Genomic DNA, 15,781 nt, shown 5'->3' with positions numbered 1-15,781 from the left:
CTCCCCTAAGGGAAGGCAAACCAGAAGGTGCCTAATCCTCACTATTTTAACCAGATATTCCCCAATTATAACTGCTTACCAGAACACATCTTGACAGCCAGAGTCTCAAATTGTTTCTATAATTTTCATATGCACTTTCATAATTTAATTAAAGCTTAATAAGCATATCTAGAGGCAAGATCATGTGATTACAAGCCAAATGTAAAATAGACAACAGGACACACAGGGCATCTGAAGCTATCACAGATTTTACAATAACTATTATTAATATAAATAAATTAGTTGACAAGATGACAATTCAGCAGAAAATTAGAATCTAAGAATATAGAAAATTGAAATAAACAATAGCTGAAATTAAGAGCTCTACAGCTGGGTTCAACAGCAATTAGAGCTGAAGAAAGGATTGATAACAGTGGATACAACTCAAGCCAAAATTCACAGGCAGACAAAAGAATGAGCACATTTAGAAGGGTCTAGAACACACATACAACATGATAATAATATGTCTAGTCACATAGTGTTAAAGTCCCAGAAGGAGAAGAGAATACAGAAGTTATCAATGAAGAGAACGACCAAGAATTCAGCAAATCTAATTTAAGATCAAGTCTTGTCACAATATAACCAAAGCAAAGAACATATAACTAAGCCCAAGCAGGAAAGTTTGGAAGATTACACATCTGGACACATCTGAAAACTAAAACCAAAGGGAAAAATTCTTATAACTGCCTAAGGGGAATGGGGAGTTACACAGTAACTTCAAAAGAGCAACAATAAGACTAACACTACTGATTTCTCCATACAGGGATGGGAGCCCGAAGGCAGTGAAATGATCCCTTGAAAATATTGTAAGAAATCAACTTGGTAACCTGGAGCTGTATACCCAAATGAAACTATGCTTCAAAAGCACCAGCAAAGATATTTTTGCCAAAACAAACAAATGAAGCCTCAAATTTTTTCTCCTGCTCACACAGCAGTACCACTTATCCATTCACAAGTCAGAAACCAAAGTCATCTTCAACTCCTGTAGTTTCTGCCCTACTAACCTCCTCCAAACTGTCAATGTGTCTACAGGATCCTCCAAAATACACCTCATCACTAGTAAAGCAATGCATCATTTCTTACTCTGGAGAGAGGCAAACATTTAACAGTCTGAAAAACACCAGGTGCTGAGAATGCTGGGAAATAACACTGCTCACCAGCTCCTAATGACAAAGCAATCTGTCTATCTAGGAAAGCTGAATGCATGCCTGTAACCCACAACTGCCATTCCAGCAATAGACTAGATAAACTCTCCCACATTTGTAAAAGGAGACAAGCCTAGGGAATGTATCTTGGTGCTGCTTATGACAACATTAGTGCAAAAGCCAACACCTAAGTTCATCACGAGACAGGATAAATAAAATATGAGCAGCTAAAACAACGTATATATATCTATGTATGTACACATATATGTATATGTTTTTAAGACAGGGTCTTACCATGTAGCTAACCTAGCCTTGAACTTTCTATGTAGTCCAAGCTAGCTTCCAACACTCTATCTCCTGTCTCAGCAGAGAGAGTAATGGAATTACAGGCATGTGCCACAATAGCCAGCTTAACAAGGTCTATATATAATTACACAGAAAATCTTGCATGTAAGCTGCTACACATTACATGCCATGTAAGGGCTGGTGATATATAGCTCAGAGGTAGAGTGAATACCTAACCTATTCAAGATCCTAGGTTTGATCACCAGTATCACAAAAATAGTGTAGAATTCAAATACCTGAAGTATGCTAGTTTTAGCATTTTAAATCCAACAAGACCTAGATGTTTGCAGATGCACATACATATGTCCAAGTATGAAAACTACATCTCAGTGTCCCACAGAAAATCAATAATGGCTGCCTCTAAGAAAAGTGAAAAGAAGAAGAAATATAGGACCAGGGATTGCTATACAAATGTGACTTTAAGGTTACTAATTATTAAATACGTTTACTGAAGACCTACTAAAGTCACAAAATAGTACTTTAGATGTTTGAGACACAGTAGTGGATAAAAGCAGACAATATCACTGCTTTTATAGAACTTAGATTCTAATAATGAAGAGAAAAATAAAAAACAAATACATAGGGGCTGGGAAGTTGGCTCAGTGGTAGAGTGCTTGTCTTGCATGCATGAGGCCCTGGGTTCGATTCCTCAGCACCACATAAGCAAAAAGAAAAAAAGCCGGAAGTGGCACTGTGGCTCAAGTGGTAGGGCACTACTCTTAAGCTGAAGAGCTGAGGGACAGCGCTCAGGCCCAGAGTTCAGGCCCCACGACCGGACCAAAAAAAAAAAAAAACAAGCAAAAAACAAATATACAAGCTGGGCACTAGTGGCTCACACCTGCAATTCTAGCTACTCAGGAGGCTGAGATCTGGGGATTGCAGTTCAATGCCAGCCCAGGGAAGAAAGTCCATGAGACTCTTATGTCCAATTAATCACAGAAAAAGCCAGAAGTGGTGCTCTGGTTCAAGTGGTAGAGCTCTAGCATTGAGCAAAAGGAGCCCAGGGATAGTGCCCAGGCTCAGAGTTGGCTGGAAAACAAACAAACAAACAAAAAAATACACAGTAAGTGATGGAATGATAAATGCCAAAAAGAAAAATCAAGCTGAGGAAGGGGAAAGAATGATAATGGGGTGCTCTTTAAGACAGGCTGGTTGAGGAAGACCTCTGCAGTAAGGAGACAGACACTTGAGCAAACCCAAATGAAGACAGACACCAATGACTCATGCTTGGAATCCTAGCTACTCAGGAAGCTGCAATCTGAAGATCACAGACTGAAGCCAGCCCAGGCATCAAAAAGCCAGAAGTGGAGCTGTGTCTCAAGTGGTAGGAGTGCTAGCGTTGAGTAAAAAGCTCAGAGACAGCACCTAGGTCCTGAGTTCAAGTCCCAGGATTGGCACACACACACACACACAAAAAGAAAAACACTCTAAATGAAGCAAGAAACTAGCAGCAGACACAACTCCTTCAAGGTAAAGTACCCAGGGGCAGGCAGCAAAGGGCACCTCGCTAGTTCATGTGGCATAAAGAAGACCTGTGAGTGTGACTAGAGTGGCCAAGAGAAGTGGGAATGTTCCAACGGCAGGGGACTATAGCAGGGGTTGAAGACAGCCACTCAGGTAAGCACAATGTTTTCATTCTTTTTGAAGGTGAGGGATGCTGGAGATGTAAACTAAGGCCCTGCCACATGCCAGGCAAGTGCTCTACCACTCAGTCACATTCCCAGTGTTCTTAACGGAATATTTATAATAAGAAAAAAAGACCCTGCAAGTGACCCACAATGCCTGAAATGCTTACTATCTGGCCAGAAGCAGCCTGTAGCTCCCAGTGTGGAGCCTGTGTGTGGGTGGAGATGAGGTGTGAGGACAATCCCAGGAAGATGAGGGCAGAGCAGACTGTAAGCAGTGATGCCTTTTCTTCTGCCTTCAGGGCAAACAAAGGTGATGGTTAGAAGGCAAAGAGGTGAGAGATAGCAATAAGTGTGTAGCCTGCACAACTACAAAAATGACTTATACATGGAGGAACTTACCTGTAATGTTAATTATTTAAAAACAAAAACAGGAAGATCCAAAACAATGTTACATGACACTCAAAGCTATTGTATTTCCTTTTTTTGCCAGTCCTGGGGCTTGAACTCAGGGTCTGGGCACTGTCCCTGAGCTTCTTTTTTGTTCAAGGCTAGCACTCTATCACTTGAGCCACAGCGCCACTTCCAGCTTTTTCTGTTTATGTGGTACTAAGGAATCGAACCCAAGGCTTCATGCATGCTAGGCAAGTACTCTACCACTGAGCCACATTCCCAGCACTCAAAGCTATTATGTTTAATTCTAATCGAAGGAAATCTGAGTATTTGTTTCATTACTTTTATATTTTTTAATAGAGACTTGGTGTGTGTATGTAGGAGGTTATCCTTCCTCCTACTTTAACCATTATAACCCTAATTGAGCAAGCCCCTGTACCCCTCTCGTGAACCTCTGCAACAACTTCCTCACTGATGTCCCCAAGTCCTTCTTCCTCCATTTCCAATCCATTTTCCAGTAGGCAACCTGAACATTTTTTGTATGTGTGTGTGTGTCGGTTATGGGGCCTCAACCCTGGGCCCGGGCACTACTCCTCAGCTCTTCAGCTCAAGAATAGTGCTCTACCACTTGAGCCACAGCACCACTCCTGGCTTTTTCTGCTTATGTGGTGCTGAGGAATTGAACCCAGGGTCTCAATGCATGCAAGGCAAGCACTCTACCACTGAACCACCTTCCCAGCCCCTGAACTTTTTTTTGTTTTTTTAAAGCAGAGTAGGCAATGGATAAGAACATGAATTGTGGTGCATGCCTATAACTTCAGCTACTAAGGATGCAAAGAGAGGATCTTGGGTTCAAGGCTGGCCTAGACAAAAGCTCAAGACTACCTGAAAAGCAAACTGCTTAGCAAGCTTGACATCCAGAGTTTAATCCTCATAACTGAGAGAAAAAGAAAAAAGAAAAGCATGGATTTTCAAAGCACAACATCTGGGTTCCAGTCCTAATGCGACCACTTACTAGCTGTGAAATTCGAAGTCAGTTACTTAGCTTCCCTACGCCTTCATCCTGGCTATCTATAAATGGTGATGTTGAAGGGTAATTAAGTAAAGTATGTGGAATAGAACCTGTTACAGAGAGCATTACGTAAATATTAGTTAAAATTATTGAAACACAAATCCAGCATCATTCTCCACTTAAAAATCCTTCCTACATTTACAATTAATTTCTTTTTTTTTTTTTTTTTTTTTTTTTTTGTCGGTCCTGGGGCTTGAACTCTGGGCCTGGGCGCTGTCCCTCAGCTCTTCAGCTCAAGGCAAGTGCTCTACCACTTGAGCCACAGCACCACTTCTGGTTTTCTGGTGGTTTATTGGAGATAGGAGTCTCACAGTCTCTCCTGCCCGGGCTGGCTTTGAACCTCGATCCTCAGATCTCAGCCTCCTGAGTAGCTAGGATTACAGGCATGAGCCACCAATGCCCGGCTACAATTAATTTCTCTCTCTCTTTCTCTACTCTGTTACAGCTACCCACTCACTTCTGGAAGGTCAGTGTCTTTTCCTCTGCCAGGAGCACTTCCTCCAAGAGGCTGCTGCCCCAGGACACTGCTCCACCACCCTCTTCTCTCAGCTCCAAATTCTTGATTTCCTTCAATAGTTAGCATAACTTGCAATTATTTTATATACCTGCTTACCTTTTTAGTTTGTCTCCCCAACTAAACAAAAGGTCCATAAACAGAGGATAGTCATCTGCCTCACTGATCACCACAGCCCTTGTGCCAAGCACAGGGCCTGGCATTTGGCAGGGACCATATCAACATTTGAATAAATAAGTTGCTACAAGAGAATATGTTCTTAAAGAACCTAAATGAGAGCTGTTGAAAAGAGAGAAATGGGCATGGAGGGGTACTGGCAGGAGGCAGTAGGGCTAATGAGGAGGATGAAGGAAGTTGAATATGGTTGAAATAGATAGTTTGCAACTATGAAAACAGAACAATGAAACTTGTTGCAATTGTTTGGGGGAAGGGAGGCAGGGGATAATGGAGAGTATGTAAGACTGACTAGAATACATTGTAAATATGTTTGGAAATGTAACAACGAAAGCCCCCCTGTAAAACATATGCTAATTAAAAAAAATCATGCTCTAAGCATAATCTAAAAGCACCTGTGGTGTCTACTTCTTAAATATTTAAGAGCAGAGCTGGGAATGTGCCCTAGTGGTAGACAGTTTGCCTACCATGTGAAGCCCTGGGTTTGATTCCTCAGTACCATATAAACAGAAAAGGCCAGAGGTGGCACTCAGTGCTCAAGCCCTGAGTTCAAACCCTGGGACTGGCAAAAATATATATTTTTTTTTTCAAGAGTAGTGGTGGGCTGGGAAGGTGACTCAGTGGTAGGGTGCTTGCCTTGTATACATGAGGTCCTGGGTTCCATTCCTCAGCACCACATAAACAGAAAAAGCTGGAAGTGGCTCTGTGGCTCAAGTGGTAGAGCACTATTCTTGAGCTGAAGAGCTGAGGGACAGCGCCCAGGCCCAGAGTTCAAGATCCACAACAACAACAACAAAACAGTGATTACTAATTTCCTAATAGACTGAAAACATAGGTTAATATTTATACTTTAGGGCTGGGAAGGTGGCTCAGTGGTAGAGCGCTTGCATTGCATGCATGAGGCCCTGGGTTCGATTCCTCAGCACCACATAAGCAAAAAGAAAAAAGCCGGAAGTGGTGCTATGGCTCAAGTGGTAGAGCGCTAGCCTTGAGATGAAGAGCTGAGGGACAGCACCCAGGCCCAGAGTTCAGGCCCCACGACCGGACCCCCCCAAAAAAAAATATTTATAGTTTACATTTAGCATTATTTGAACCATATGTTTATTATTTATAGAGAGAGAGAGATATGATCTGTATATATAGTCCCTTAAAGAGTGCTTTCTGACCATCATACTATTTCTCCATAAGACTTGTTTTCTCATTTTAGAATAAACTTAAAACTTTTATTAATTTCAAACAATAAACAGTGGTGAAGTTTCCTCCCCACTTACATTTATCATCAACCTCTCCAAACAGGTAACCATTGTTCTTAGTTCCCTGTTTAACATTCCAGACAATTTTCATGAGTATACAAGCACTTCCTTCCCCCCCCCCACAAATGAAACCATAGAATACAATGCATATTTACTTAGTTTGCTTTTGTAACTTAGGAGATATTTCTGTATCGATTCATAAAGAGCTGTCTCTTCTTTTGCACAACTTCAATCACCAGGTAGGTATACTATGATTTCTCTAAGAAGTCTCCTAGTAATGAACCCTCAAGGCAATGAATAACCTTGAGCCTATATTGTCTTATACATAAACAAATAATTTCAGGTTAAATTCCTTGAACTAGTCACTGTCAGGTAAAGGATTTATACAACTTGTGATTTCTTTTTCTTTTTCTTTTCTTTTTTTTTGGTCATGGGGTTTGAACTCTGGACCTGGGCACTGTCCCTCAGCTCTTCAGCTCAAGGCAAGTGCTCTACTACTTGAGCTACAGCGTCACTTCTGGTTTTCTGGTGGTTTGTTGGAGATAAAGAGTTTCACAGCATTTCCTGCCCAGGCTGGCTTGAACCACGATTCTCAGATCTGTCTCCTGAGTAGCTAAGATTACAGGCATGAGCCACCAGCGCCGGTCAAAACTTGTCATTTCTAAAGCTACTGCCAATGCTTTTTAAATATATATCAGAATGAGAACCATCTCTTTAAAGGGCTAAAATAAGTAACTATTTACACATGTTAAACAGGAAGAAGCTTGTCTACCTTTTGGCTGGAAGGTCAAGGGGAAAAGGCATTTCCAAAGCTCAGGAGCTAGAGCCACGGTAGCAGGAGCTAGAGTCAAAGGAGCAGGCAGGTACAGAGACACTGACTCAAGGAGAACAAGGGGAAAGATACAAGCTGCTTTCACCCTTCCTTGGCCACCCTTGTCTACCACTGGTGGTACCCACTAGCCCAACCAAGTCCCCAAGTGAACTGACCAAAGATCTGGAAATGCTGCCTTTAAAGCTGGAATCCTGGCTGGGTCAGTGGCTCATGCCTATAATCCCAGCAACTCAGGAAGCTGAGATCTGAAGAATGAGGTTCAAAATGAGCCCAGTCTGGAATGTCCTTGAGACTCTTAGCTCCAGTCAACCACCAAAAAACCAGAAGCAGTACTGTGGCTCAAAGTGGTAGAGCACTAGCCTTGAGTGAAAAAGCTCAGGAACAGTGGCCTAGACCCTGAGTTCAAGCTCCACACCGGATAAGGAAAAAAAGAAAAGGTCGAATTCCTCCTCAGGCAAAGGGCAAGAAATGGAGCTTAGCCAATAGGACACACGGTATATTAAGAGCAGACAGATTTATACTTTTACCAGCAGACACTGAGATGACCTAGCCCCATTCTATCTTCATACTTGGGGACTACTGTCTACAGGTGAAAGGTGGGGGTCTTAATTTATATTTACTTATAGTGCAGCTGAAAGACATTCACTTGAGCCTTATATTTACTAATGAGAGTGAGCAGTACAGGAGAAGAAACCAATTAAAGTTAATTCATGACATCTGCCACTGATGGTCCACTCAGGAACATCAAATAGTGGCAAAGAGCCAAACTAGTCAGTCACCTTCTAAGTACAGACTGATTCCAAGAACTTTTCTAGAAAAACTGAAAGGCAACAGAACACCAAAGGAATTAAAAAATACCTTAACTACATTCTGCACACATTATAAAGAACAATATGTTCTTGTAATCTTTTTCCCCCACTTGCTCTTCCTTGAAACTGCCTTCCAACCATTCAAGTCACCATCCTCTCCTTATCTTGCATTCAAAGAATATGTATATCCTGGACACAAACTTAAAAGTACAGCTAGGCCTATAATGTTATCCCAGCACTAGGTAGGCTAAGGCAAAAGGACTCAGTTCAAGAGCCAGCCTAGGCGCCATAGAAAAACCTGTTCTTAACCACAAAAAAAAAAAATTATAAAAACAAGTAGGAGGGCTGGGAAGGTGGCTCAGTGGTAGAGCGCTTGGCTTGCATGCAGGAGGCCCTGGGTTCGATTCCTCAGCACCACATAAGAAAAAAGAAAAAAGCCAGAAGTGGTGCTGTGGCTCAAGTGGTAGAGTGATAGCCTTGAGTTGAAGAGCTGAGGGACAGCGCCCAGGCCTACAGTTCAGGCCCCACAACCGGACCACCCCCCCCCAAAAAAAACAGGAGTTTTAAAAATATTTTTACCTGACTAATTAACAAAAAGGATCCTTTAAATTTTCTTCAGCCTCTGTTGGAAAAAAACTGTTTGGATAGATTTATACTATCTTCTAAACAAGCTGAAACACACTTCCCTAGACAGTTGAGAGTTCTGTCCTATACTCTAAAAATATACCCCAACACGTTATGCTTTGCCATTGGCTGGCAATGAAATTGTTCCTGTTCAAAAGGCTCCATTTTATTTTTCAAGATGATTTTTTTAATGCTTTGCTTTGAAACTTAAGTGGTAAGAACCATAAAGAACTGTTCACTTCAAACAATTAGGAGTTAAATACAAGCAAGTGAAGTTTATACAAATAAGCACTGTATAATGACTCATACTTCAAGACTGTGAAAAAGCCAGGCGCCGGTGGCTCATGCCTGTAATCCTAGCTACTCAAGAGGCTGAGATCTGAGGATCGACGTTCAAAGCCAGCCCGGGCAGGAAAGTCCATGAGACTCTTATCTCCAATAAACCACTAGAAAACCAGAAGTGGCACTATGGCTCAAGCGGTAGAGTGCTTGCCTTGAGCTGAAGAGCGCAGGGACAGCGCCCAAGCCCAGAGTTCAAGCCCCACAACAGACCAAAAAAAAAAAAAAAAGACTGAAAGATTTCCACTTAATTTAAAATTAAATACTTTAAGACTGCCAAACATAATTTTTAAGTGTCTTCCACAATGTAAAGAGGAAAGGTTTTGATGAATCAAATCAATAAAAGGTTAAAAGTTGCTTTCTAGCACCTAGAATGCTGCCTGGCATTTTAGTAGAAAATCAATAAATAATAAATATATGCTCATTGTGAATGTCCCAAGGTGGTGAATTAAATAACATTATACATTTAAAATATTCCAATGCCTCTTACAAGCATTCTTTCTCTCCTCCCTCCTCTTTCTACCTTTAAAAGAAATATGCTTGGAAAATATAAAAAGTTTTTACATTGTTTAGGCCAGCATGGATAAAAATAATTGCTTGTTTTTATTAGTTAAGAAACATTTCAGTGGATGAACTTATCAAATCTACCTCACCATCTCCTACCATCAAGCATTATTGTCTCAAATTTCTTACTATTACTGATGCATTACCTATGTTTAATTCCCAGATTGTTTCTGTGACATTTTCCCAGAAGATATATATGGCCAAAGATAGTCTTCAGCCTTTTGATACGTAATAGCATCCTTTCTTATTGTCCTCAAAGATCTAAAACTGTTGTAATACTTTAATGCCTACTTGTACCTTCAAGTCATTCATATTTCTTTACTCACAATCAGGAGTGTCTTTGGAACAAAACCATGAAGCCAGCTATTACCATTTATATACACCTGTGCGCCTATGCCAAATGGGAGGAGGGATGAGGCCACACAGAAGTGGGATCTGGTGTCTCTAGACTAACAGCCTGACTGTAGGAGGGTTTGCAACAGAGCCTTCTTGCCACAGCACCCTCTCATAAACAACACACCCACTCGGTGCTACAGTACTACCCCTGGCTTCAACTATGAGAACTGAACTCGCCAAATGCCATGCCGGGTGCCAACTTCCCACCAGCCCTGCCACATCGCTTCCTTCAAAGCAAAAACATCTCCCTGTGAGCACTTGAATTCTAGAAGGCACCTTGATTAACCACTTCATCCTGAAGCCTTCAATACTGCTGATTCTTACAGGCAGCTGCTCCAGCAGCCTGTAATTAGGATTTTTCTAAAACACTCCCTTATTACACCGGGTTCTGATGATTCCGTCTGTCAGCAGAAAGAAGATCGTTAGGGAAAGTAGAGAGCTCCTCAACTTGGGGTGTTCCTGTAAAATAGGGGCGAATTAACCCTTTGCTTTCCAAATCAGTGACCCAACTCCATACAGAGAGGCATCTGATTATGCTTGGAAAACCTACTTCACAGCAATGACACAACAGTAATTTGAATTGCACTAAATAATTTACAGCGAAACACTCTTCCCGCAAAGAGGAATATCCAATTCACACAACCCGGGGTACACTGGGCACGGAAACAACGACCTATTTCCCAAAGGTGTCCCCCACACCTGATGTCGAATGTCACCTCCGCTGCTGTGGCTGGCTGCGGCCCCAGACACTTGCAGCACCTTTGACCTGATTTTTGTTTTTCTTTTTCTGACTCTGGAACCTTTGCCATTTCATCAAATGCATGCTCAGACCTGGACTCAGCGGCCCCCTCCTCGCTCAAGCAATGCCCTCAGATCCCTACTGACCTCGAGCCAGGGGAGGGGGGAAAAGTCGGGGTCTCCAACCTAAGCCCCGTCCCTCCCGCTTCCTTTCGCGCACCCCAGTTCAAAACTTTCCCCTCCCCATTTCCCACGGGCTCGCCCACTGCCGCCACGCCAGGAAAGCCACCGAAAGGGGTCGTCCGAAACGGCTGGAGTCGGGAGGGCGTGCACGCCCTTGGTGACAAGACGCGGGGATGGTCGCCCATCACGTCCCCCACCCCACGCGGAGAACCCCTGGCCTGTGGTGACCCCCCTCCCCCAGTCCCCGGCGCGTCCGCTCCTGGGGCCCGGGTACCCCGACCCCAGCACGGAGCGTCTCAGGCCTCCCGCAGCCGCCCGGCCGGCCCCGAGGACGCGAGACCCCCAGGTCTCCTCAGGCGACCCCCGGGTCCCTCAGGCCGCCCCGCGGACCGGCCACACCTCCTACACTCACCGCCGCCGCCCTCGCCGCCACCGTCTTCGTCCATCTTGAGACCACTCCCGCAGCCGGGGAGCCCAGTGCCGGGCAGGCGACGCGCTGGGGACTGCCGCCGTCAGGAGCTCACGGGCGACCAGGCGTCTCCACAGCGCGCGCGGCCCCGGTCGCGGCCGGGCCTCCTCCTGCGGCCGCGGGCGGGGCCTCGCCGCTCGGCGCGCCGTCACGTGATCCAAGCCCCGCCCGTCCCGGCGCGGTGGGCGGGGCCCGAGACTGCCGGGCCCCACCCGCGGGAACTCAGCTCGCCAGGCGGTGTCTGCAGTCGGAGTGAGAAGCCGAGACACAAACCGTGGGTCACAATCACTCACACACACACTGCCACAGCGCGCAGTTCCAAACGCTCCCTCCCACCGCGACCCCTGCCCTCCAGCAGCCTGGGGATGGACGTATGGTCCAGGACACCGAGACACCCCACTCTACAAAACCCAGTAGCCCAGGGTTCCAGCTCGCACGTGCTATCTGGCGGAGGGGGGGGGGGAAGAAGGGGGGGAAGGAAGGGGGCTGGGAAGATCTAGAAATGAGCGCACGGATAAATCGGGCAGTCCTCCTCCTCAGCCTCAGGACGTGCCCCAGTAACTCAAGCCGGCCTTTCAGTTTTCTAATATATAATGCAGCCCACCTCTTTCCCGACGATGGTATTTTAAAATTAACAAAGTGTAAAGCTTATAAATGAATGTTGTCATGAGATTGGAACCAAACCCCTATCCGGCGCACCTGGGGTCCAGCCCTCAGAGGACATTATAGGGATTGGACAGACTGGCGTCAGATGCCCTTGGAATTTAGCTCCAATCTCCCTTGGATTGCTGCCAACTGCCCTGGATTTATGATACAGAAGGAGCTCTGAATTCAATTTCCCGTGGGCACAGCCCCGGTCTGGGCGGAAGGCCTCAGTTCGCCTCGGTTCCAAACCTATGGATTGCCTTTCTCATTTCATGTATCTCATTTCCAGTAACCCCTCCTGCAACAGTGAACATGGGCCCTCCCAAGCCATTCTGCTCCAACTAAATCACATTAAAGAAAAGCAAACATTGTAATGGAGGAGACTGTTCATCTCTAATAGAATTTTCCAGCAACTGTTTTATATTTTTAAAATGTCAATTGACTCAAAGGATTCTTTCACCATCATCTATCAAAGTAAACAGTTTTCACCTTTTGTTCAAGGTTGTAGGATGATTCCAGAGTTCAATCTCCTGCTGGGCACCAGTGGCTCAGAACTGTAATCCTAGTTATACTCAGGAGGCTGGTATCTGAGGATCACGGTTCAGAGCCAGACCAGGCAGAAAAGTCAGACTGTGATGTCCAATTAACCAGCAAAAAGCCGGAAGGAGAGCTGTGGATCAAGTGATAGAGCACCAACCTTGAGCAAAAATGCTAAACACTAAGGGACTATGGGCTAGCCCTTGAGTTCAAGCCCCACTACCAGTACATACACATACATACACACACACAGAGTTCAATTTCCTATTAACCTTATGAATAAAACACTGGGTATTCTCATGCTTCCTAAATTGTGGGGGATACTTCTGGGTATAGATAAGATGTTAGGCAGCTGATGTGACAAAGATGGAATAGAAAAGGGATCTGGTAGTCAGGAGATGTAAATTTAAGTCCCAACTCACAGATGTGGCTTTCTGATCTTCTTCCTGTCAAGCTTATCTTAATGTCATTTCTGGGGGGTGTGGGGAGACAGCATTCTTTGAACTTGATAATGTGTTATATGGAGCTTTGAACTCAAAGACATCAATTATAAATGTGTTTCAATATCAATTCTTAATTTTTCAGTTTTCTCAGCATGCATTCCAATCTGTAGTTATTCCTCACAGTTTGAATCTAAAAATTGCTTCTGATCTCTTCTAATATAACAAAGTACAACCCAATTATTTGTAAGCAAAATATGTTATTCTACAGGTTAGCCTGGACTCCCATTTCAACAAACCCTGCAAAAATGTTGGGAAAGGTTCAGACATGATGGCTCATACCTGTAATCCTAACTACTCCAGAGGTAGAGATCACCATTGTATTTCAAAGGGCCAGCCCAGGCAAAAACTCAAGACCCTATTCCAAAAATAACTAAACTTAAAAAGAGTATTGGAGTATGGGTTCAAGTGATTGAGCACTTGTCTGGGAAGTGAGTGGTCCTGAGTTCAAATCCAGTATGTTGGGAGAATCAAGGCTTAGAGTATCATTTCTACACTTTACTGGGGGAATTGGAAGGCTTTAAAACCTTCATAACTCAAGGATATTAATATCTAACTTTAAAAGCTAGATTTTTTTTTTTTGGTCACTCATGGGACTTGAACTCTGGACTTAGGCGCTGTCCCTCAGCTCTTCAGCTCAAGGTGAGTGCTCTACCACTTGAGCCACAGTGCCACTTCTGGTTTTCTGGTGGTTTATTGGAGATAAGAGTCTCATGGCCTTTCCTGCCCAGGCTGGCTTTGAACCTCAATCCTCAGATCTCAGCCCCCTGAGTAGCTAGGATTACAGTTGTGAGTCACCAGCACCTGGCTTAAAAAGCTAGATTTCTTTTTATTTTTTAGGCAATACTTTCCAATATTTCTCAGTTCCCCTCAAGATAGCAGTTGTGTTGGGAACCGATGACTCACAACTGTAATCTTAGCTAGTCAGGAAGCTGAGACCTAGAGAATTGAAGTTTAAAGTCAACCCAAGCAGAAAAATCTCCAAGACTTCCTCTCCATCTAATTAACCAGCAAAAAGCAAAACTAAAAGTATGGCTCAAGTGGTAAGAGTACCTGCCATGAGCAAGAAAGCTGAGCAAGTGGGAGGCCTCTAAGATCAAACCCCAGTATCGGCCAAATTTTTTTTTAAATAGCCATTATGCCAAATATAGGAACATTAAGTACCCTAGTTATTCACTAAGATAGGCACTCAATTATGTCTAATTTGTGAAAGCTTTCCTTAGATGTTGAAATCCTTATAAGTAAATTTGTGAGTAAAATAATTTATGCATCAGACAAATGCCAAGGTATTTGTATTAAATCCAGTTATTACATATTGCAATCACTCTGAAAGACAATAAAGACTTAGCAAGATTTATCTGCTCCTTTTTCCTGTGGTACTGGAGATTAAACTCAGGACTCTATCAAATTTTACTACTTAATCCACACATCCCAGCTCTTCCTTTATTTTTTGTTGTTTGACTTTGTTTTTTGTTTTTGTTTGTGTCAGTCTTGGGGTTTGAACTCAAGTCTTGGGCACTATCCTTGAGCTTTTTCCCTCAAAGCTCTACTACTTGAACCACAGCTTTACTTTTAGAGATTAGAATCTCTTGGACTTTCCTGCCCAACCTGACTTTGAACTATGGTCCTCAGACCTCAGCATCCTGAGTAGCTAGGATTTATAGGCATGAGTCACCCAGCACCTGGCCTTGCCTTTGTTTTTACATGGGATCTCTAGCTTTTGCCAGCCCACTTTAGAACAAGATCCTCCTACCTCTACCTCCCATAGTCACCTCTTCTAGACTCTGCTCAACAGACTGGGCATACAATGATAAACATAACAAGATTGAGTCCTCATGTTCATGGGACTGATGGCCTAGAATACATATAGCCCCACTAAGCCTGTAATTAGGCAAAAAATTATTTAACTGTAACTTTGAAGTTCTCCCCTACTTAGAAACATCCACCCAAGTGTTTGTTGTTGCATATATGTTAGCTCTATAGCCTTAAACTTCTTCAGGATAGAGATTGTAATGGCAATTTATTCCATCTCAACTATGTCCTCAGAGGATAGGCATGTAAAAAAGAAAACACAGTATTTGCTAGACAACCAGGGCCAAGAAAAGTAAAAGATATTCTAAACATATGCTGAAACTCATTTCTCAGCCTTTGACCACTGCAGAATAGTGTAACAAATTTTTTTTAATGTGCAGATTCCAGAGATGTCAGAGCTTCTTTATACATTCATCTCTATCCTGCAAGTTGAAGTCTGTGAAATTTTCCTGCCAGTGCTAAAAAGCACAGAACTGAGAACACTGCCCATGCTGACTTCTTAAAATAAGTCAGGCTGGGCGCTGGTGGTTCATGCCTGTTAGCCTAGCTACTCAGATGCTGAGATCTGAGGATCATGGTTCATAGCCAGCCCAGGCAGGAAAGTCCATGAGACTCTTATCTCCAATTAACCACTCAGAAAACCGGAGGTGGCGCTCTGGATCAAGTGGTAGAGCACTAGCCTTGAGCTGAAGAGCTCAGGGACAGTCCCTAGGCCCAGAGTTCAAGCCCCATGACCTACCAAAAAAAAAAAAAATCAGTGTGCCAGTGGCTCA

At 43.6% G+C, this 15,781-nt stretch overlaps 1 protein-coding gene across 1 annotated transcript in view; it reads right to left on the bottom strand.

Moving 5' to 3' along the window:
• The window catches only part of Cyth3 (cytohesin 3), a 105,433-nt gene extending 93,807 nt beyond the window's left edge, over positions 1-11,626 (bottom strand). Inside the window, exon 1 of the mRNA XM_070033511.1 lies at positions 11,458-11,626. Within this exon, the coding sequence (XP_069889612.1) occupies positions 11,458-11,491 (34 nt within the window). The 5' untranslated portion in view covers positions 11,492-11,626. The remainder of the gene's footprint in view (positions 1-11,457) is intronic.
• Between the last annotated feature and the right edge of the window lie 4,155 nt (positions 11,627-15,781).

This window comes from Dipodomys merriami, unplaced genomic scaffold, assembly GCF_024711535.1.
Source record: "Dipodomys merriami isolate MVZ:Mamm:240054 unplaced genomic scaffold, mDipMer1.0.p SCAF_22, whole genome shotgun sequence".
NCBI lineage: Eukaryota > Metazoa > Chordata > Mammalia > Rodentia > Heteromyidae > Dipodomys > Dipodomys merriami.
Note: the sequence above shows the minus strand (reverse complement) of the source record. Positions and strands in the feature narration are given on the sequence as shown.